At 41.3% G+C, this 24,756-nt stretch overlaps 1 protein-coding gene across 1 annotated transcript; it reads left to right on the forward strand.

The window, feature by feature from the left end:
- Window positions 1–452: 452 nt before the first annotated feature.
- On the forward strand, window positions 453–18,891 carry LOC101314255 (bifunctional monodehydroascorbate reductase and carbonic anhydrase nectarin-3-like). Its single transcript, XM_004293045.1, has 9 exons — window positions 453–693; window positions 1,833–1,988; window positions 2,069–2,244; window positions 17,122–17,230; window positions 17,517–17,734; window positions 17,816–18,025; window positions 18,180–18,347; window positions 18,430–18,483; window positions 18,609–18,891. Exons 1-9 carry the CDS (start codon window positions 453–455, stop codon window positions 18,693–18,695), a joined length of 1,419 nt encoding a protein of 472 aa, XP_004293093.1. The 3' UTR covers window positions 18,696–18,891.
- The last annotated feature ends 5,865 nt before the right edge of the window (window positions 18,892–24,756 follow it).

Below are 24,756 nucleotides of genomic sequence, written 5' to 3' on the forward strand. Positions count from 1 at the left end.
AACTGATTGGGAGATAATGAATTGCAAGTTTACTGACCCCCAGTAAAAGTTTACTGGGGGGCAGTAAACTTCTACTGGGTTTTATAGGGAGCAATAAAGTTGTTTATTAGGGTATCTGTTGTATGTTGTGGCAATGAAACTGAAAGGGAGATAATGAATTGCATGTTTACTGACCCCCAATAGAAGTTTATTGGGGGGCAGTAAACTTCTACTGACCCCCAGTAGCTTCTTTGTTTATTATGTAACCAGTAAACTTTCTTATGGAAACTTTATTGATGTATTTTAAATGCATGCAGAATGACATGGTTGATGAGGTCAATAAACGAAATGATGCATTTAAGGAACAACACCCTAACGCGACGGAGGAGCAGATTATGGAAAGTGTTTAGTCCCAACAAATTGAGGTGCTGGGTACAGTGCTCAAAACTCGCAAAGGAAAGGAGATCAGAGGGATGGGACAAGGAGGCGAGCGAGACTTGAGCCATTCTTCAAATGGTTCCACTTCACGTAGTCGTCCTCCTAGAGTTGATGAGCAGCAACTCCAAGAGGTGCAGCAGCGCTATGAGCAAAGTCTAAAGGAATCAGAGGATCGTGCCCAGCAGCAGTTAACAGAGGTCCAGCAGCGTGCCCTGCGTGCTGAGTCTATGTATAGTGCTGTGCAGTCCCAAGTTGCAGCCTTATATGAGCACCTAGGTATGCCACCTCCTCCTCCTCCACACTTTCCTCCTCCACCTCCAAATGCTTCTCCTCCACCACATGTTTCCCTACAAAACAATGATGATCTAGGCGATAATATAGAATTGGACAACGGACGTTCTTAGAATTATTGATTTTGTAGAAGATTCATAGTTTAGCTACATTGTATGAACAATTTTCTACCTAGTTAATTCATTAATTATTTTGTATATATGAATAATATTTGTCCATCTGTAATCAATATATGAAAAATGGTCCAAATCCAGTGCTTCCGGTATATATGTATCTGTATGTGTTTCATTATTGTTACTGATTTGTAATTTTTGGAAACAGTGAAACCCAAAAAAATAAATAAATAACAAAATTCAGTGTTTTTTCACCCTATTTAAAATCTCTTAGGCGACAGAACCAGAAACCTTCGTCGCCTAAGATATTTGTCTTGTACGACGGAAACAGTAATCTTCGTCGCCCAAGATAAACAACCGAAGCCACTGAACAGTAACATTCGTCTCCTAAGATAAAATACCTAGGCGATGGAAATAGTGACATTCGACGCTTAAGATAAACAACTTGTCCGACAAATACAAAGATCAATCGTTGACTAAGAACAGTTACACATTCGTCGGGCAAAAACTATGCCGAGGAATTTTCCGTCTCTTAAGAACAATCTTATATTCGTCAGTAAAGATACATATAGACGGCAGTTTCGTCGGTTAAGAGGAATTTCATATTCGTCGGCTAAGAACATTTCTGACAAAAACTTTCCGTCGATAGAGAGTTTTTTCGACGATTCCGTTTGTCGACAAGGCAGGTAAGGGTCCGTCGAGTTGGATCGGTCTTAGTCGACGACTAACTTAATTTCCGTCGCTTAAGTGTCTACCTCACGACACCTAGGCGACGGAACTTAGACTACGGATAATTCGTCGGTCAAGATTGTAATCGACGGATATGCGGTCTTAGGTGACGAATTGTTTCCGTCGGCTAAGTCGATATTTCCACTAGTGTCTGTTCTCGCCCGACATCTCAAAACCAGTTCTTATTTGTCTTTTTGGAGGGGGGAGTGGAGCCTCTACTATAGTTTCCCTATGATCACCTGAAAGATCGTTGTTCTCTTTATGGGCTTGTCACTCATGTAGGGGCTCGATGTGAAGAACCTCCTTTGGTTGATCTAACCAGAGCTAGGGTTTTGGGTTTTGCAAGTTCTTCTACACGAAATCCAAACCCTAACTCCACTTTTGCTGCTAAGGCTCCATCTGTTCTTGCTGCAGTCTTCAGGCCTTACATCTTCTACGGTTCCTAAAAAGAAGAAACTAGTTATCTTGAAGGAACGCATGGCATTTGGAACGTACCCTCACAACTAAATTGGTTGCAGTTGGCAGTGAAGAACATGAACTGGGACGCAAGCTAAATGAGCCTCCAACAACTGCGGATCTTGTTTTCGATTATGAGAATTCGGGTTCCGATTTGCAGGAAATACTAGCAGTGGAGATCACTACTATGAGTGATGAAGCTGTTTCTACCCCGACCCGAAAATGTGGAAGGACAGAGGTATCACTCCCCCCCTTAAAAAATTCAAGACTATTTTGGGAGGTAAGGTCATAACTCTCCACCAGAATCTCTAGGGTTGGTGGAAGACTCAAAGGATGAAAAGTTGTTGACTTACAAAAGGAAGTTTTGTCACATCCCGACCCGTAAATTTTTACCTTATTTACTAGCTTGGTTATAATAAGAATTTTACAGTCTCCGTCATTGAGGTTATAGTTTTAATTGGTCCCTAGAGGGGTTTCGGGGACGGTTATGTGCAGAGGATTATTCGTAGGAGGAAAATATGACGACGGTAAAAATGGTAAATTTTAGCTAGTAAAAGGTAATTTTTATTCGGGTATTATTTTTTTCGGGGTGTTTTATTTTGGAGTGGGTTGTTATATGGTGTTGGACCGGGTGGGTGTGAGGCCCAAACACCCATTTCTTTTCCCTCTCTCTTCTTCTCTCCCTCCCGGTCTCATCCCCGAGTTTTCCCGCAGCCGAAGCTTCCGGCCGCTCGTCCGCCGCCGTCCGGCCACCAACCGCCGCCGCACCGGTCCCGTTCGGTTGACTTCCAACCCAGCAACCTCCCTGGACCGGTGAGAGGAGCCCTAGCGCCACCGTGAGGGAGCGGTGCCACTCGAAAGGTTTGACTGCCCAGAACTTCCGGTCGCCGGAACTCCCTCCTCCGGCCACCAAAGCCGGCGATTCTTGGCTCAAAAGAAAGCTCTCCTCCCGTGCAGCAACCCCTCCAAAAAGCACGCCCTCTCGTGGTCTAGGTAAGGAGAACCGGTGAGTGGAAGCTCTAGGGCTTTTTGTGTTGTTTTCGTTCGATTGGCATAGTTAGGCTTGGAATTAGGTGTTGTACTAGTTAAGAAAGTTGTAGAGTAGGTTGAGAGGAAGCTGCTGTTTAAATTTGGTGAGCATTGGAGGTCACCGGAATCGGCCTCCGGCCGCCGCTGCCGGCGGAGCTGGTGGCGCCGCCGCCGCTGTTTGGGAGTTTTGTATAGTTTTAAATGTGGAATATTAAGGGGAGTATATTGATGTAAATTATGGAATTTTTGGATGAGTTTTGGTTAGGTTTGTGAATTTCCGAAGTTTGGTAATTTTGGCGGATTAATAGGATAGAATCCGACCGTTGGATTAAAGTCGTATAATCTGTGGAAGGGTGTAGTTAAGGTTGCTGGTTTTAGTGTTGAGGTGTGGACCGTATCGAAATTAGGCAATGATGAGCGTGAGTATGGCTCTCGGTTAATTTTGCCTATTTTGTTCAAATATTGGATTTTTAGTTGGGAAATTAATTTTATATTTGTGCCAAGGTTCGAGGAAACCTCTCTGGAGTGGCGATTTGGATTTCGTCGGGCTTATGCCTAGAGTTGTGAGTGGACTTTTGGTTTTGAATAATATGCATGCAATGGTTTTGGTTGAACATTTAAATTGTTGGAGCATTTTGACGTCATTTTGATTTTGACGATTTATTTCTCTTGGAGAGTTACCGAAAATGGGATTTTCGGTGATATAAATATGTATTTGTGAGGAGAGTATGTATAAAAATGCTAGCTAGCCCTATGTGTCTGTCCACCTTAATGGCGTAGCATATAACCGCATTATGGTGTGACGTGAGCGTTGGACGCTAGCGTAGTAGCCCTATATGAGTGTTTAATTCATATAGGGGGTATGGACACATATTTATACACCCGTCTGTCCACCTTAATGACGTAGTGTAGCACCGCATTAAGGCGTGACGTGAGCGTTGGACGCGAGCGTAGTAGCCCTATATAGACCCATGAATTATAGGGAGTATGGACGTGTGTAATACATACATATTTTATAGAGCCTGAGAGGCTCGATATTTATGAGATAAAAGTTTTATCGCTTGCAGCATGCGTTCTATTTTCCTTGGAAATTGATTTGGGGAAACATAAATATTTTATTTGTTAATTTATTTTTTGTCCACTCACTCTAACGTGTTTCAAATGTTTTCCCCTGGGCCCTTTGTTTTAAAAATGCCCAGTTTGCAGGTTAGCTTAGTCAAGGTCGGGCGTACATGGAGATGAGGCATAGTCATCATATAGCTTCCGCTTGTTAATTTATTATGTTTCCTTTCTTCCTGTTAGAGTTGCTCTGAAGCTATAAATGGTTGGATATGAGATTTGTTTAGATTAGTAAATAATTTGGGTGGTGTTGTGATTTGGGGAGCACGGAGGCTCCAGGAGTTTAAGGTTGGATTTAAATTTTCAGAAGTGTTTGTAGGTATTATTAGGAAGGGTTGTCCATTTTCAAGGGAGGTTATGCCGATTTTTCGGTAAATTTTCCTTTGAGGTGGTCCCCGCACGACTTTGTCTGGGATTCAGGGTGAAATTCGGGGTGGGTCATGTCAAGTTTGGTCATCCTTTAGGAAGCAAGAACAAGAACCCAAAACCGGACAAGAAGCATGCAGTCCCTCCTATGCGCATTCCTTTGCCGATCAACTTTGGAGATGATATTAGCCCTTCAGACAAGGGCAAAGGAAAGCTTGCCTACGATAGAAGTTCCAAATTCCTTAATGTCTTAGTATTTCTAGTTGTACACCAATTGCGGTCTCTAAGCGACTTGATTTACATTTCTAAGAGAGTCAGGGTGTTAGTTCTTAGTTTATGTTGTTTAGGCTCTTTCAAGCATACTTGTTAACAATGAGGATTCCTATCAGTTAGTTTGTTTAGCTTGAATCTATTAATTCTGACACAAGTCGCTAGTTGATATACGTGCCTTCTGGTCAATGATAAGTAATGAAATTATCTATTTTGATCTATTCAATAAAATAAAGAAAAAAAAATGAAATACACTGGCTCAGTACATTAGTGGTAAACAAACTCTCTCTCTCTCTATAAGTATATATAACGCTGCGTATAGTTTGATCAATATACCCAGTCATAACCATACAAAACACACACTGCATTGTCATATAATACAAATCCATATGCCTCAAACCCAAGTAGATACTAATATGCTATATCATTGCATATTAGGTTACACTCTATATATATATATATATATATATATATATATATATATATATATATACTACACACACCCCCACTGGTAATCGCGCGATTGATCGTCTTCACTAATTATGGAGTTATAGATATGAGAACAATCTAGGCACCGTCCCCACCATCACTGCCACCCTTGCTGTTGAAGTCTTGCCTTGGGATGTAATGGTGGTTATTCACACTGGTTCCTGGATAATACCCAGCTTGATCGACCGTCTTGGTCTCCTGAACTAGCTGTCGGCTGCCATGCCGATCATCGTCAAGTTGCCGGCCAGCAAAGGCAGAGCTCACCATCATCAAAATTAGGGCGATAGCCAGGAATCTCATTCTGATCGAGCTTTTAGAATACTTCCACTGAAACAAAACGAAAACAAGTTAAGAAACAAAAGGAGAAAAGACACTTTTTGTTTGCTTCGAACAACCTCTATAAAATATGCTTACCCAAAACTGCTACTTTACTGCTTGATATTGTGAAGGAGGCAAGAGAAGTTGATGCCGTTTATATAGAGGAACGTATGCTAGTTAGGGTTTCATTTTCTGATAAATTTGGTGATGGGTTCTCCACCAAATCAGCCAACACACTAGGTGGTATGGCCACACTAACCAATTGGAGATTAATTTGTCTAAAATATATTGATGATAGCAATTCTTGCCTCATTGATCAAAAGCGAAATAATGCTTTTGTCTCTTTAGTGCTACAAATAGGAAAACTCCACCTTACAATACTCAGTAGCCGAGAGCTATAATACAAACGAAGTCAACTAAGCACAATGGAGCATTGTAGCGTTACACCATGATCTGGATTCTGGAATTTGATCTGTGAATCGAAGTGGCTTAAATTTAGGTGAAACATTTGGATATGTATGTTTTGGGGTTTCAATCAATTATTCTGGGTGCATGATTTTATTTAATATAGATCTCAGTACTCAACACTCAACACCTATTACCTATATGCTATATGAGTTCAATTTTCACTCTGTTTGCCACTTAATCATCTTTCTAGCTAGCAACGTCACAAGTGGCTTTGCCCCCCCTTCAATCCTGCAACATCTTACATAGTTACATTACAGAAATTAGAATGAAAAACTTGAAGAACATTTGACGGGAGATCAGGCTCCCAAGAGGGTAAGTTGATTCTACAAAGAAGATTAAGATTGGCAAGATCATTTCACATCAAATTTGCAACTTCCTGGAGAATATGAGAGAAATTGATAGCTTCAAATTAGAAGATCAGCCATATGAAGTAGTAATTTATTTCAAAATAAGTACCAAAAACCTCATTTGATTCACGGAAGGAAAGTAAGCATCGGAAAAAGAAATTTTTTCATTTGTCTAGTGTGATGAGATGCAATGTAAAATGAAATCCTTTCTTGAGTGAGGGAAACAGGGGGAATCAAATAAAGTGCATGGTTTCTTCCAAACTCCAAATGAATCTCTCCCACTTATTTATTTATTTGCATTTATTACTCACAACACATTTCTTTGCATTCATTACTCAAAGCAAATAGAGTAGCCGATACACTTTTTGCTAACTGGATGTTAGAATACATTATTTATTGTAATTGGGGGTTTAGGCTCTATGTCCCCTCTTGTATTCTATGGTTTCATTAATCAAGGCTAAGGGCAGCTGCACCGGCCGTTCTTCAAAAATTAAAAAAATTACAAACTTTTTAACAACTTTCAGATCACTTTTTCTTCTATTACCAAACATCGAAATGTAATTCATGTGTTTACGTACATTTCTGCTCCGATGAGAAAAGATCTCATGAGAAAAACAAAAGGATCAGTTTTGTTTCTCACAAACCAAATTAAAGGGACCCAAGAAGGCAAAAACAACCACATTGATTTTTCACAATCCATATGAAGAGAAGTTCTTCGCAAAGGACTAGACTTCCCATGTTCATATGTAAAACTCTTCGATTCTTTTATTGTTCAATATCTCCTTCCACTAAGGATCACAATTAAGTGATTTAACTTAATTTACAGTGTATGAGGCAATGTGACGCATAGGAAGACGAAGGAAGAGGTACCATCTTTTTCCACTCGTCGACTAGCTAGGTGACTATTCTAGAGATTTACTTGAATGAATTACACTTGATTGATCGATGGTCACTCTTGTCATTATGATCTTTATGAATTAGGGCTTTTTTTAATAATTATGAAGTAATTCATAGATTTCTGATTGATGTAGTACTCATCGGCAACTTGGTATCATGGTGCTATCTGGTTGTCTCTTCTAATAATGAAAAAGCATTTGTGGAAGTCCTAAACCTTCTTATTGGACGTTGTCTTATATACAAATAAGAGCAAGTCCACCTCAACCCCAAAAACAAGACTCAGACATTTGTCATGTCAAACGAAGATCCATCCAGAAAAAACCACCCTCCACCCATGAAATTTCTTTCACTTAGGTTAGATCCGGGTCATTACCTGGGTCAGACCCGGGTCATCACCTGGGTCAGACCCATGACCCAGGCAAAGGATTTTGACGACCTAGCCTTCTGAGCCACCTCAGCTCGTTTGCACCCCACCACATGACGTCGGCCACGTTGTGGCACTGTGACGTCCAGGCCTCAACGCGTTGCTCTCGTGCGTCTCTAGCACGACAGAATCAGAGAGAGCGAGACGCGTGCCACATACGGATGCCGGGAAGCTTGGATGGCGCCGTCGGTGGAAGATCACCGGCGAATCCCACAAACGTAGAGAAAATGATGTTTTTAAAAAAATATAAGCAATTCGTGAAATTAAGGGTAAGAGAAGATAGAGAAGGAAAATGTGATCACAACCATACCTCTAGCACACGATTTGGTTGCCGGAAACCCAAACCCTAACCGGAAAAGCAAAAGCTTCCCGGAGTTGATTTGACACCACGGTGAATGCATGTGAAATTGATGATGGGGGTATAGGATATGGAAGAAAGAGGAAGGTTTTGGCCAAGTCTGGCGCCGTGGGGTGGCCAGAATCGATTGTGTCGTCTTGGGCGGTCGGATAGCAACACAGCTCTTGGTCGTCTTCGAAGAAGGAAGAGTTGACCTGATTTGGGTCAGTTCACCTGAGTTGGATTTTTATAGAGAAATTAAACGGCCTAGATTTAAAATGAAGAGATCAAACGGTTGAGAATTAATCACAAATTTCAAATTACTAATAATAGTTTTGTTTTATCGAAACTTTGATAAAACATAGAAAACAGTTCGATGTACCAACAAATAATCTGAATACATCGGTGACCTCGTGTCGACGCGTACTACCACACAGGAGCCTTAAATCGAAGACTCGACATTTCAGGAAAAACTCAAAAATAAATCGAACATATAAAATACCAAATATAAAATGTATTAAACAGTCATTGCTACATGACGACCCAAAAACTAAAATTGTAGGTAAAAACTGCAGTCCAGTTTCACTGCCATGTGGCGACCCAGGTCACACCCATGACCCAGGTATTCCCAACGAAGACCTAGCGGGTGGACTTGCTCTAAGAGTGTCTAGGTGTCATAATTTGATCCTCAGGTTTTAAACCCGCAATAAGCCCTTACGACCCGACCCTTTCTCAAAATAACGTAAGGTCATGCCAATGAAGTGTGCTCCTTCACTAATATAAAAACCTCGCATTCTACGACTTATCATAGTGATAATCACACCTGGCCCTCCTTTGCCAATCACACAATTGTGGTACAAGTTTATAAGAAACTCGACACCTATAGAAGACTCATAGATTTATAATTACCTAATAGAGACTTATCCCCAACCTATAACAAATTAAAACAAAACGAACTCCTTCCTTTTTGGATTGGAGCTTACTGAAAACTCATCCAAAGCCCAACTGTCCACAGCAATGGTCTAAAAGGCGCTAGGCGCTAGGCGGGCGGCGACCTATAGCCTAGCGTCTAGGTCGCCGCCCGCCTGGACAGCCTAGGCGGAGACTAGGCGGGAATTAGGCGATTTACTTTTTTTATATTTAATTAATAAATAAAAATATTTAAAACTAGTAAAATATGAATAAATTTAAAATTTTGGCTCAATTAATAGTGATGCACAAATAAAAATAGTTTAATTAATAATATTTTTATTTATTAGATAAGTATTAGTATTAAAAGGTCTAGATTATGAAAATGGGATTAATTGGTTTAATTAATCAATAATCAGCTCTTGTCCACCTGTGTTGCAAGTTGCAACAATAATCATCTCTCTCATTCTTGCCTCGTTCATTCCCAGACGTTATTCAGAAAAGAAAAAGCGATCAAACAAATCCAGATCTAGTAAATCATCTCCTCTGTTTACTTTTGTAACACACAGAGGACTAATTCCAGAATCGTCCTCTCATGGAATTCGAACTTTCCAATCCTCTCGCAAAACCTCGCCCTTAAACCCAAATCTCAAATGGCCTCACTGCTCAACTGTCGGATACCCGAAGACCTCGACAACGACGACGTCCTTTGTTTCTCCCGGCCAATCGTGGCTCCGATGGTGGATAACTCCGAGGCATCTTCGAGAATCAAAAGGGCATGCACGCGTTTTAGTTTATTGGGGTTTTTTTTTTCGGAAGCGCCGGCTTCCCCTAGTCGCGCCTAGTCCAAGACCGCCTTGGACGCGCCTGCTTCGCCTTGATGGTGCCTTGACCGCCTAGGCGATCCTTGGGCTGCTGACCGCCTAACTGAAACGCTTTAGAGAAAATCCGGGCGGCTTAGCTCCGCCTATAGCCTAGTCGGCGCCTAGGCGGGGGAAGGTGGTGCCTTTTAGAAGCTTGGTCCTCAGTTCTCACCAACGAGATGAAGCCCAAAACCTCCCTAGGCCTGCAATCAGTCCAACTCTTACCTTGGGCCCAAAGATCCAAGCAAAAGTAGCAGGCTCAAAGATCTAAGCCACCTCCCAAATTGCACAAGGAGAGAAGTTGGCCGCCGACACCATCGACCATGTTGCCCATTCAACTGTGACTGCGTCGTCCCTACTCCGGCCAAAACCGCTGCATCTCGAACATTTGTCGTCAAGCTCATTGTGCAACTCGCCATCTCTACGCCCAAAACAACCACTGCTGCTTTCAAACCGCCGCAACCTAATGTAAACCATCGATCCTCTCCCATAAAACACACCCTAAATCGCTACAAGAAAAGGCCACCGCAAAAGGAGCCGTTGAAACTCACTGGTTGAGACCCTGACGCCACCTCCTGAGGAGGTAATACACCTTTGAACCCATGTCACCGCCGTCTCGCCACTTCATTATCTGGTGAGCATGAAGCTTGTTGTCGCCATCACGAAACCTAGGTTTCGTCTTGGTAACTCACTCTTGAGATACGTAGAGTGGTTCCTTCAAAACTGTGGAATAAGGTTTAGGGTTTATATGGCGTGATGTCCTTTTCATAAAAAAATAATAAAAAAAAACAATATTTTTAAATGTAACAAGTTGTTCTTGAGATCTACACTACTAACTACATATAGAAAATTAAAAAATTAAAAAATCTATGTTTACGTATGAACTGTAGAGACAAATAGAGATAGCAAGAGAATAGAAAATCGTGAAACATATATATCTTATTAGCTAAAAAAACAAATATATCTTATTCATTGATAGAAATCATTTATATATGGGATTACAGAGTACCATTCCGGTATAGATAAGGATACATAATCGTATTCTAACCTGTAAACCTATCACTGTGCGAAATAAGGGCAAGGCACACATTACCTAATATCCTAGAACACTCCCCCTTGTGCCGCGCACCGTTTTGTCGATGATGCTTCAATGTTGCTTCATCAAAAACCTCGTCAAGTAATAAAAACCCTGTGGGAGAAACTTAACCTTGATCGTAGGAGAAAAATAGTACAACGCACCCTTCACAATTGATAGTGACATGTATGTGCTAGACTCCCCCTGATGTCTGCACCTCCCCCTAATCTTTACATCAATCATTGGGTTCTTCCTTATTCTTTCTAATCACAGAAGTTTCGATAACTTAGCATATCAATGCTCTTTAACATGTCTTCAAATGTGGCATTGAACAATGATTCTATAAATCATGTCATATTGTCCTTAAACATAATCATTTACACTTAGATCTTGAGGAGAATGCTGTTTGAGAACTCAAAACATAAGTTCGTGCAAAAAAATCAGATTCTCGTGCAACATGACATTCGAGTACTAAATCAGCCGTAACTTTCTCTAGGAATACATATGAACAAACCGTAAACGGTTTTGGAAACTAGAATCATGTAGCTTTCCAACCGTATATTACACACATTTTGGTTCGTTCGGAGCTATTCATGAAGCTCAGTTGAAGTTGGCTGTTATGCAAAAGCAGATTCTCAAACAGATTCCTCCTACTCTACGAAAATAGTCATAACTCACTCAATATGATAGGTGTGATCAAATGGTTGGTGTCCCTAGAAAGTAAACACATAGACCTTTCCAATGGTATTAGTTTAACCGTTTTCCAGTAAGCGGACTTTCCTATAGGTCCCTTCAAAGTTGACCTATGAAGCTGAACGGATTCTGATTTCGTCTTTAATGTGTATTTTTCTTATGTAGAGATAGAATAAGCCCAAATTCTTCATACACAAATATTGAAGGGATTTTCTTATGCCATTGCAAGGGCGTGGGAGTGGGCGTGGAGCTACGCTTAGCTTTACAACTTTTCATAACGAATGAGAGGTCAAGTCTTTCGTATCGTGTCAAGTACATTGATGCATCTTATTGCACTTAGATGAGAATTTCATCTCTTAACACATATTTTGTCATCTTTCTTTGGACATAAACGGATCACTCTCTTATAGAGTAAAGACTTTGATTAATTATGAGAGTATATGTAGGTCTCACTAGTTATAGAGCGTCTAAGCCGATTAATGGAAAATCTACTATAAGGAAGAGGACTTAACCGGAAACACGAAGGCAATCCTTCTTGAGGATACAAGGCCGTGCGTCATCTTCACTTGGAAGAGACCAAAACGGCACAATCTAACAAGGTAGATTGTAAATATGCCATGATTCTAAGGACGATGTAAACCGTACATCCTGTTTGTAAATCAATACGAACCATAGGAGAAGAATAGTTTCATAACTTCGAAAAAATTCTCAAGACATTCATTATTGCTAATGTGCGTATATCGAGGTCTCGAATAAAATAAGGATATCGATACGACGTCTTATTACATATAGCTTGGATAAAAAATCAAAGTTTAAACGATGACGTTAAAGTCAGGGGTAGCTAGAGCTGGATCTGAATCTTTAAAGTCCGCAATCGTGAGGTTTATTTGTCCTCATTTGGATTTTCCGTACAGATGATCTCCAAAGATTCTTTGTAGTTTTTGTATGCATTCACGACTTGAGGATGAGCTCGACAATTCCTGAACCACTGATCTGGAGATTCACAACGGCTAGATTGTCCTGAGCTGACGTGAGTAGTTTTCACAGGTTGGTGTCTAGACCAAGAGTGTCGCCATTAGGGCCAGCAGCCACCCCCCCCCCCCCCTCCTTTTCTAGACATCAGCGCGGCTTCTTCTGCCGTTGTCGTAACCCACATTGCCTTCACCATATTAGGGGTTAATCTCACGTGCGCAGACTAATACGTTTATCTCATTGACGTACATGCAATTCTCGTTTGCAATAGTATGATCAAAATCAAGCCTCGTCGGTAATTCCAAGAGAGTAAACTAAAACATAAACCGACTTAGAGGACTTAGAGGAGTTGATGATGATCGAATCCGCTAAAGATTATGGATCATGATGCCACAAAATATCACCAACGATGTGTAGTCAAAAAAAGGTGGTAAACAATGCACTTGACTAGTAACTCAACTTGTTGAGTTAGATAGAAGTTTCAAGAAACTTTCCATAAGTGTATTCCACAATACTTTGTGGTCATTACATTTTGCAAAATATGTGGTCTAATCCTTTCCAATGAAAGATTCCACAGATACCCAACAAAACTAGCGAAGATTTGTCTTGGGCATTGAGTACGTCAAAACTTAAATGACCAGAATGTTACGTTGCTCTTGCATACAAACTAAGCTGTTAAAAGACTCGATAAAGGTCACAAACAATGCTTTTAATGGTTTGTCCTTTAGATTGATCACACACAATTAAGAAAAGCCGCGAATTGATTAAACACAATTCGGAAGAAGGCCTCGGATTGATCAAACACAATCCGGAGAATATATATATATAGCCAAAAAGTTGATCCAACACAACTTTTGGACCCGCGAATCAAAATTCCGGGATTTTTACTTGCACGCACAAAATGACAAGCATAGAATGGAGATGAAGAAGAGGGAAGAGACTTTATCCCTCTGAGTTATTGGAATTTAAAACTACTGAACTTTGAAAACTTACTTGCTAGTTTGCCAAATAAACTGCGTTTATATGAGCTGCTTTGCAATTTTCATGCTTAATTCCACGTGCGTGCGGCGAAGTTGCTCGCGTATTTCAATTCTGATTCGTCACGCAATAATTTCATGAAAAATAAAACATATGGTTAGTCCTATAAACCATATATAATATATAGAAATAAACAATAAAACTAATTGAAGATTGAACGGAAAAATCAGTCGGAGATATGGCCGAAAGTTGCGGTCAGAGTCGGCGATGGGACGACCGGAAAGTGGCTTGTTAGACGGAGGACGGACAGAGGAGCCGAAGGACTAAAGGTGGAGCTGAGGGGGCTTGATGGCTTCTTTTTTTTTCCGGAAAAATAGGTAGGATTGTTTTTCGGTTATCAGCTCGGGTTAGAGCAAAGTGCATGAAAACGTGTTTAAGTATAAACTGTAGAGACAAAAAGAGATAGCAAGAGAATAGAGAATAGAGAATCGTGAAACAGATATATCTTATTTATTGATAGACGCTCTTTATATATGAGATTACATAGTACCATTCCGGTATAGATAAGAAAAACATAATCTTATTCTACCCTATAAACCTGTCACTATACGAAATATAGATTCCTTATCCTAGTCGCATAAGGGCAAGACACACATTACGGAATATCCTAGAACAATCTAGGATATATTACCATTAGCAAGGCTCAATTTTCGTAACACATGCGGGCAACTATAATGTAAGCGAACTGCATAAATGCCCTTGCAGTAATGCCCTTATTCATGTATTCAGATTTCATTTCAGTCTCGATCTCCCAAAGGCCCTAAGCTCCGTGTCGGGCTGTGGGCTGTGGCAAAGCAACCTGACAAAGCAAGGCGACGGGACTGGATTTTGAGCCCGAGTCCAGAGATACTTTGTTGAAGGTGAATAGCTTTAGATTATGAGATTCTTTTTTGTTATTCAAGCTCAAATTGTATTTTGATTGTGTATCTATATATGGATTTTGTTTTTGTAGATCTGATCTCTATACATGCATGTGATTCGAGTCTCCTCTAGTTTGTACGAAATCTGAAGTTGAACCATGCTTTTGGTGCGAAATCATCTATTCAAACTTACCAAGGGTTAATGGTGTCTGATTTTTGTCTCTGCATTCAAATCTACAGAAATTTGAAGGTAAGTACGCTATTGAGGTTCAAATATATGTGGCGGTTGCTATGTGTTTTAAGCTTATTCATTAAGTAAATATGCTATTGAGGGTCAGTAGCGTGTTTGCAACGGTGAAAGAAATAACAGATCATGTTTGGACATGTGCTTGATTCTTTTGATGGAAATCGATAGTGTCAATTTTTATTAAGGATATTGAGGTTTATCTTTTAAGGAGTGCTTGTATGTTTAAAGGTTTCTCAAGAAAATTGCCTTGCGGTTCTAATTAATGTGGATTGAACATTAAGTTTATGATTTAGAAACTGACGACACTGTTATGTGCCTAAATTGTTTCGGCGTTACAACCTCATGAGTCAAATATTTGTTACTCATTATACATTGTCACGTAAAACATTTCAGTCATTTTTTCAGCCGGTATTGAAAAGATGGTTTTACGCCTCGGTTTATTGTATGGTGGGTAGCCCATTTTTCTCTTTTTCTTCTCTTTCTGGTCTCTCTTCCCACCTTTCCCCCGCTTCATTATGTCTCCCGATTTGTTTGAATCATAAAGTAATCCTCTTGAAACGCCTCCCTTCCCTCTAAGTAAGTGCTTAAGACTTGTTTAACTTCATATTTATGCCAAGGTCTATGCCTTAGACTGAACGATTGAAATTAATAAGCAGGTAAAGATCGCTGCGGTTGTTATTGGTTGAGGAAGGCTAACTTCTCCTTCCTCCTTTTGATTTGGAAGAGGATGGAAAGAAAACAAACGAGCTTTTATTATTATTAGGGGAGTGAAATTTGCAATTCTTTTTTTCTTGTTGTGGGCTTAATCAAATAAGTGGGTTAGCAGTGCGTGTCCTTCTTTTTGTTCCTGATCGATCATCCCTTAGCAACGAGTCATTCTTGAATTAATTACTGAAAAATTCTACAATATATTAATGCATGTGAATGATATGATGCATCAACTTTGTAAATTGAGTCCTCAAACTAGTAATATTAGTCCTCGAAGCTGTAATATGAGTCTTTAAAATTGTAAAATTTTCTAGTTACAACATTAGTAATTATGTGTCTTTAAAGTGGTAAAATGTGTGTTTAAAGTGATAATTTAGTCCTTAAAGTGATTAAAAAATAGTTGTTACAATTTTGAGGACTCATTACAACTTTAAGGACTCAATTACCACTTTGAGGATAAATGAGGACTAATGTTGTAACTAATATTTTTTACAACTTTAACGACTCATATTACAACTTTGAGGACTAATATTACTATTTTGAGGACTTATTTTACAACTCGAGGACAAAGTTGATGCATCAGATGCATTAATACACCCTAACCTTACCCTTAATTACTTGCTGAATTGTACAATTGGTGATGTCTTCGATACGAAAGTAAAACCTTCGTGTGTCTACACACACCTTTTTTAAATAAAAAGAAATCTTTTACAACATTTTAAATGAACACTTTTTCACGGTCTCTAAATATGTATGTAGTCAAATTATGGGACATTGGGCTATATGTGTATCTTACATCCATAATTTTGTTGGTATATATGGGCATATGGCTGTTTATTAGTATGTATATATATATGCAATAATTTGGAAAATATTCATACCATACACATATTATTCATAAGAAAGCTATTTTGAATCATGGCATGTATCACATTGTATATATATACATATGACGTCGTATTGAAGTAGACACTTCCTTTCGCGCCAAGTAACGCATTTCATTCCGACATGTCAAATTTTAGTCATATGTGTAGACACACAAATAACGTACTGGCCTAGCTATCACCTCCCACATCACCCTCAAACGGCTCAAAGTCCAAATCACCAACTACCCCAACTGACCCTCTCACGACCTCACCCCAAATATGTATATATTATTTAGGTTTGTCTATCATACCATATAGTATGATATACATATTGCAAATGTGTAATTTAAACTCTCTCTAAGAATATAACCAAAGTTCAAATGCATGATGCACAGAACCACTCAGTAAATCCAAAAGCACTCTATGATACTTTATTGCAAGATCATCGTCACCAACGACGTAAATCTAAATGGCGTCTACCTGTACCAGTAGAAAACTTCAGAAACAAAAGCAAGAAAAAGACCAGTTCTGAGTCTTCTTCTTTGCTGGTCTTCTTCTTCTAGTAATATATGTCACATTTTCACTATAATGTATTTAATTTTAATTCGTCAGTTGACTGTAGGCAACTTCTCATTGCCTCCTTTCAAACTCGTGGAAATGCATCGCAGCCATTATTGCTGAGACAAGTCTTGGCCGGAAGATGAAAATAAAGAAAAAGAGTATGTCATCGTTTCCTGCGTTCATACTACAACAGAGGCTGATATATTGATATGCTACCCTCTATATAAGCTATCGTCGATATGATACGCTCCCATTGCAGCTTGATCGCAGCTCAAAAATGTTGAAGCTTTCCAGCCTATTAATCTTGTTTTGCAGCATCGTTCTTGTTTTGCATTCCTACCAAGTGACCTCACATGAAAATGAAGTTGGTAAGGGCAAAGCATACATATTGCATATACGTGCTCCATACGTATATTAAACATTGATTATTTTTCATGATATTGTATATCTTAAGAACGTTCAGAAAGAAATATTTCCATGTTCATGATTGATGAACGCCTTCATATGGTTATTGTTATCAATATTAGAGTTTAAAATGATGGTTTAAGTTACTAATTGGATATTAGATTTGAGGATATTAGTTGTATCAATCTGAATATTTGAGATACTAAAAATGAGTTATTAATTTCATGTGTATTATTATTGACGGTGCAGAGGATGAGAGTGAGTTTAGTTATGACGAAAACAGTGAGAAGGGGCCTGCTAGATGGGGGAATATACGCCGCGAATGGAGCATGTGCAACAATGGATTGTTGCAGTCTCCGATCAATCTGTCAGATGACAGAGTTAATGTAATCTCAGATTTAGGGGCACTACAGGGTAGCTACAAGGCTTGTAATGCCACTCTTAAGAATAGAGGCCATGATATTATGGTAAGAGAAAACGAGAGAGAACTTGAAGTTGAATTTGGTGTTACGTGATTCTAATTCTATCTCTATAATTTGTTGTTGCAGTTGAAATGGCAAGCTGATGCAGGATATATTCCTATCAATGGAACACATTATAGCGTCAGACAATGCCACTGGCACTCACCTTCGGAACACAAAATCAATGGCAAGCAGTTTGATTTAGAAGCGCATATGGTTCATGATGGTCCCAATGGAAGCATCGCTGTTATCGGAATCCTGTATAAGATTGGAAAACCTGACCCATTTTTGACACAGGTAATCATACTGCTCTCTCATCCACGGTCCGGCCTGCATGTAACTCCGGTGCATTTGCATATACAAGGGATATTATCAGCAAATGTAATCATGCATTTACTCATTTAGCACTGTCTTATATGTGCTTGTTGTGCTTCATTCTGTTTCTGCTTAGATGATGGACTACATAGAAGACTTATCTGAGAGCAGTGGAGAAGAGAAGGTGATTGGTATGGTCGATCCAAAGCAAATAAAAACTGTCAGCACAAAGTACTACAGATATATAGGCTCTCTTACAATTCCTCCTTGCACACAAAACGTCCTCTGGAACCTTGTTGGAGAGGTTTACTTTCCTACACTTTTCCATTTGTTTAACAGTGTTTATTGTCAAAACTATATCTGAAGAATCTTTTTTAACTCATCAGGTGAGGACTGTCTCTAAAGAACAGGTCGAATTCCTCCGTGAGGCTGTTCACGATGTAAGTTCGATTCGATTGCTACCCTATAAAGTGTCTGATATTCTCTTGCCGTATATATGTGCTGCATGTTATGCTGTCACTGATAAAATTGAGATATATTCAATACTGATGTAAAGAATTTGCAGGAGTCGGAAACTAATGCAAGACCACTACAACCGATAAACACACGCTCAGTGAGACTCTATAATCCCAGTACAGAGGAACAGGATTGAATGTATCCAGGACTTTGTGGCTCAAGCATAATTGTCTATCACTTGTGGAGCGGTTTAAACGAAAGTGAGGAAGGACGCATAGAATAGGCTAAATAAACAAAGATAGTTCATTAAGATTTCTCTAGCAGAAACTTAATTTTTACACAGGTTTTAGTTTCTTGATCACTTATATCACCTTTTGTATCTGCACAAATCGGTCATGTTCACCTGGTTAGTTACTGACCAAATGATCCATATGGTCAACCACCGTTAGATGTAAATCTAAGGATTGAAAACAGAACAACTTAACTTTAATTAATACTTCCCACCATTGGATTTACATTCAAGGGTGATTGACCATCATTCCCTTGGTCAGTAACTGACCATATGAACGCTACTGCTCTATGTATAACTTGTATTGTCTTTGAGAAAATAAAGCAAAAATATTATGAGCATATATTTGTTTCTGTACAATCCCGAATAGGGTTTCAGAAGCCGATGGCGTGTCCGCTGGGTGATTAGCTTTCCTCCTGATGGCCTGTGAACAAAAGGATGACCGGGGGCTTCCGGTCTTTCCTCCTCCGATAATTAAGTTAGAATTTGCAAGTGAAGTGTAATTACTAGCGTAGTAAATGATATCTGACAAGCTGGTGGCTGGGTCGTATTTAAGGCCCAGCGTGGGTTTTCTTTGCTTGGAAATCGATGTGGGACAATTGCCTTTACTATTGTTTCAAATATAGACCTCCCTTATGCCTTCTGCAGCCGTCCCCGGTCCAGTGTTGCCACCGAGGTTGAGCCCGGCCCATCCTGCTTATGGGCGGGAACCTCAAGGCGGCCTTGGTTGCCTTGGTCGTGGTGGAATGTCTTCTAGTTTACGGGCTTGGGGAGGTTGTTTTATGCACAACCAACTACAAGTCCCCCCAAGTTCCCGTTCAAGACACATCTTGAGTGGGGACTTGCTAAAATAAGCCCGTAGACCAGTATATTTCAAATGGGCTCCTGCCCATAGTCCCCCCAAGTTCGGACTCATGACGTGGGTTAAACGGGTGTTACATTTTTCCATGGACAAGGGTAGCGAGCACTTTCCATATCCGGTGTTACTACTCGAGTGACGGGGTGTTAACGCCGTCAGTGGTTTATCAAGCCACTTGCTTTGTTTTTAAAGGGAGGATATGTGTGCTCATGGGCTATTGCCCGATTGTTATGAATTCTCTTCGGTGGAATGATCTCGGTGACACTCACCCGAGATGTGAATTTCCTTAGGTGGAATGATCTCGGTGATACTCACCCGAGATATGTCTTTCACTTTGAAGTTTGTGCGTTGCTATGATAGGTGCATTAAATGCATATTCCTGGGGATAACTGAAGAGCAATTAATGCACGTCACTTCATTCTTTCCTTCTTCAAGAAGCTACAGCGGTTTAAGCCACGTGGCATCATCTTGCGGTTTGATCGGACGGTTTGGGGTGCCTCATTTTCGGTTAAGTGGTTTTTTAATGCGCTCTTCCGTGGATCGAGGCGGCTTCTCAGTATAAACTCTCCCCCCCCTCTTCGCCTTCACTCTTCTCAGGCTCTTCTCACTGTTTTCTAGTTTCTCTGGTTTCACTCTCTTTTCTGCTTTCGCCGCCTATTTCTGCGTCCGTGTTGTGTTGCCGTGATTGTGAGGTGTTATATTCCTGCTGAGTTTCCGGTGCTGCTGTGACGTCGTAATTCTGGTAAGTTTCTGCGCCGGTTTGTACTTCTGTTCTTTTGCACTTTCGTTTATGCCTCGGGCTTTCTTTTGCTTCCTTTGCTTTCATTTTGTTGCCTGCGTTGTGTTACTTGTAGTGGTTAAAACCCTGGGGACTTTAGGTAGAACTGGGGATGTTAGTGTTCTAGGGATTTCAGGGTGTAGGCTTTGTTAAGTTCGTGCAACTCGCGCTTGCTCCCAGCGGGGCATGCTAATAGATCTTAGGGTTTGTGTTATACTAGGGTAAATGGATTCTCGAAGTACTACTGACCTAAGCAGGGCCAGTACATCCTCTCGGCCGATAGTGGATGACGACGAGAGGATGGAAGAGTACATAAGTCGGCCATCCCGCCCAGGTGAATCGTCTTCGTCGAGGCCCGAACAGGTAACCTATGCCGTACCCACCTGGATGTCAATTGGTCTGCTAGGGTTTTTCACGGCGTCCCGATGATCAGCTTCGTTGGCTCTTCGTCTAGGCGTTATATCTTGGAGGATGGCAGTGTGTGCGACGAGCCTGAGAGCAGCATGACCCTGGCCGAGATTGAACAATTCTGGGAAGACTTGGGCATCCCGCCCACGGTTTCCCTCCATGGGCTTTATGAAGGCGAGTTGGCGGGCTGTCCGAGAGACAGCTTCGTTGTTGTGCACGACAACATGTTCAGGAACGATTTCTCCCTCCCGCTTCCTTAATGCGTGCAGTACCTGCTGAGCATGCTTCAGCTAGCTCCCGAGCAGATTCCCCCTAACCAGTGGCGCCAATTGCTTTCCCTTTGCTGCATGTACTTCTTGTCCGACTTGGGGTGGTCAACTATCAATGACTTTCGGGCCCTCTACCGCCTATCGTACTCGAAGAAGCAAAATTGCAGCGGGTGTGTTTCATTTTCCGCTCGGGATTTTTTGCCTCCTGTTACTGACCTTCCAACGTCCATCAATAACAACTGGCGTTCAAAGGTCGTGCTTGCCGGTGGTCGATGGCAAAGAAACTGCCCCACATACATCGTGCCTAACCGGTTTAGGTACATCCGGGATCAGTCCTTCTCGCTGACGGAGATCGAGAAGCGATGCATTGCTCAGATATTTGCAGCCTGGCCCTCGGATGAAGATTGCAGCTCGTACCACTTGACGCGCCGAAAAGTGTTAGTTCATTGTGAACTCGGCCGTATGCCTAGTGGGGTTCCAAATTAGTTTCTCTCATTTGCTGTTTACTCTTTTCTTTTACCTTTTACTCTTTTGCTTCTCGAGGTCTTGACTGTTGGTTTTATTTTCAGCTAAAGTTCCCAAGCGTAAACACCGTCCCTCACACCCGCGCGACATGGACCTGCTGAGTGACCTCTTGGAGGTGGGGAAGGTGGCCTCCCGCACTGAAGTGAATCTCGCGGACTCTACCGCCCGCGTCTCGGAGAATGCTATGCTCTTGGAGTTTCCCGACAAAGGGTACGGGAAGCCGCTGTCTGACACGGAGGCGACCGTGAGGTCCGATGATGTAGTCAATGTCAACTTGGGCGAGAAGAAGAAGAAGTAGACGTCCAAGAAGTCGAAGTCTCAGCGGGACGACGTTGTGACTTTGACTGGTCTGAGCGTGACTGGAGCCTCTCCAACCCGGAAGAAGCAGAGTTCTGCAGGTTCTTCGGCTGGGAACCCAGATTCTTTGAGCGCTCTCGCTCCAGCTATTCCTCAAATCCCAAAGACCCCCATCCGACAGATCCTAAACGAGTATGGGTGTGCTAATGAACAGTTTGTCCGCAGCATGGTGGGCGACTTAAAGGGGATCGAGCTGGATTGGATCAGGGTCGGGTCCAACACCTCCAACACCCCCTCAGCAGAACCGGCAATACGCCCGAGAAGCCATGATGAAGGTAAGCTTGTCATTCCTGATGTTAATTGATCGTCCGAGATGTTATGCTTAATTTCCTATGTCCTTGTAGGCTCTGTTTGCTGTCTACGCCATTGATGCCAGCGAAGACTCCAACGAGATGAAGGAACGCTTGGCTAGCTTGAACGACCAGATCAGCTACCTCTGGGCCGAGAAGAAGAAAGCGGAGAAAGACTTGGAGGCTGAGAAGAAGGAGAAGTTCTCTGTCAGGACCTACCCCGGATTATTAGGTTATCCGATTCCTGTCTTTCCTTATCACTACCATATATGCTTAGTAACACTTAGTGTTATTAGAGTGATGGTCCGACCGCGGCGGATCCATTAGCAATTTATGCCTGTATGCTAAGTGTTTATTAAGTGTGTGAGTAGTTGTCCTTTTCTTGTCTCTTGTGCTAAATATTTTATTCTCAGGTAATTAACATGTCTCCTCGCCGAGCTCCTAGGCAGAATCATCCAGGGGGGGATGATGAGGAAGCACAGGGTGGTTTTATGAATGCCATGGAGGATTTCACTAGCATGGTCCCTATGATAAATTATGATAGAGCTTACAAGAATGGTGCTAGAGCGTTTAGCCATGCCGTTGAGCCATTGGATGCTCAGAATTGGGTAGAGACCATTGAGAAGATGTTTATTCAGGTGAGGTGCCCAAAGGATATGAAAGTGGGCTTGGCTACTCAGTTTTTGGAGAAGAAAGCTTGGCATTGGTGGCTTGATATGAGTAGAGGTATGGGTGAAGCTGCAAATCATATGTCTTGGGATCAGTTTATAGCTCTTTTTAGAGAGCGCTATATTAGTCATGCTCATGTCAACCGAATGAGGGAGGAGTTCTTGAATCTGCAGAAGGGCGATGACATGACAGTGATGGGTTTTGAGCAGCGATTCCGGGAGTTGTCCTATTATGTGCCTGATTTGGTGAGGACAGAGCAGGAGAAGATTTATCAGTTCACCAAGGGTCTTGGTGGTATTTATGCAAACAGGATGACAGCGGTGCCATATCAGTCATTTCACTAGGCTATGACTTTTGCTCTGAATATTGAGGCCCAAGAGTTGGCAGCTGGTCGTCTTCGTGATTCTGGTGGTCATAGCCAGGGTTCATCAAGGAAATTGACGTCCACTTCAGGTTCTGATTCATCTTCTGGTAGTGGACATGGTAGCAGTTCGAGTCCTGGCTCCGGTTTCAGAGGGAAGTTCAAGAAGCATGGTAATAGACCCTTCAAGAATTTTATTGGGCGTCAGCTTGGGCGATTCAGGAGTGGATCGAGCAGTAGGAGTGGGACCTCTGGTGGTTAGTCTTTTCAGTCTGGACAGAGTCCGTTTCAGTCAGGGGGGATGTTTTCAGTGTGGTTAGCTGGATCACTTCAAGAGGGATTGCCCTCTTCTGACTCAGGGAGCTACATATGCTCTTACTCAGGCCATGGGTCAGACTTCAGCTGGTGGTTCTAGTAGGGGTTCACGCGCCATGGCTCCAGCTAGAGGCAGCTTTCAGCCGGGCAGAGGACAGAGAGGTCGTCCTGCCACTACTTATGCTAGGCTTCATGCCATGACTCAGCAGGAGGGACGTACCTCCCGGATGTTATCATTGGTACGTTGTTAATGTTTGATCATCTTGCTTTTATATTGAGAGACCCTGGAGCGACGCATTCCTTTATGTCTAGTAGATTTTCATTTCTCGCCAATGTGCCATCTTCGCCACTTCTAGGCGAACGGCAGGTTTCCTTGCCCTCCGGTGATGTGATGAAGATAGATTGGGTATTTAGAGGTTGTGAAGTGTTGATAGAGGGTCTTAGTTTTGAAGTTGACTTGATTCCATTAGATATTGTGGAGTTTGATGTAATCTTGGGTATGAACTTTTTAGAGGCACATAGAGCTATGATTGATTGTTTCCGGAAAGTAGTAGTGTTGAGAAGTCTTGGGAAGCCTGGGGTTACATTTCAAGGTGAGCGAGATGTTATCTCAAGTTGTTTGATTTCGGCGGTTGCTGCTAGGAAATTGTTGAATAAAGGGTGTCAGGTGACGGGTGCAAAACCTGCATCAAATAAACCCTTTTTATCGTTAGTAGCATTGAGTAAGTAGGGTATCGTATAGGGCCGGGGATTGAGGGTACCTTGCAAAACAAAGCGTTAGAAAAACACAACAAATATTAACAAGTAATAAAACCTTTAAACAATTTACAAAAGTAGCTACTGTTCCATAGAACAGCAGTCGAAAACCTAATTAAAAACCTAACCTAAACTACTCAGAAAAATATGAAAATTTACAGAGATCTACTAGACACACAGAGGAACTACTGTACAAATTTTCAGGGGATTCGGAGATCGTTTGATACGAAAATAAATAAAAGAAAACAGAGAACAGAAGAGTGACGAAAATCCTAAACTAAAAAGAAACAAAACCTAAGCTACTATATACATGTGATCGTCTCTTTTGCACACAAGAAAAACACTAAATCAGATTCATATAATCAAGTAGCTATGTAATTT

The sequence above is a fragment of the Fragaria vesca genome, linkage group LG2 (assembly GCF_000184155.1).
Source record: "Fragaria vesca subsp. vesca linkage group LG2, FraVesHawaii_1.0, whole genome shotgun sequence".
Taxonomy (NCBI): domain Eukaryota; kingdom Viridiplantae; phylum Streptophyta; class Magnoliopsida; order Rosales; family Rosaceae; genus Fragaria; species Fragaria vesca.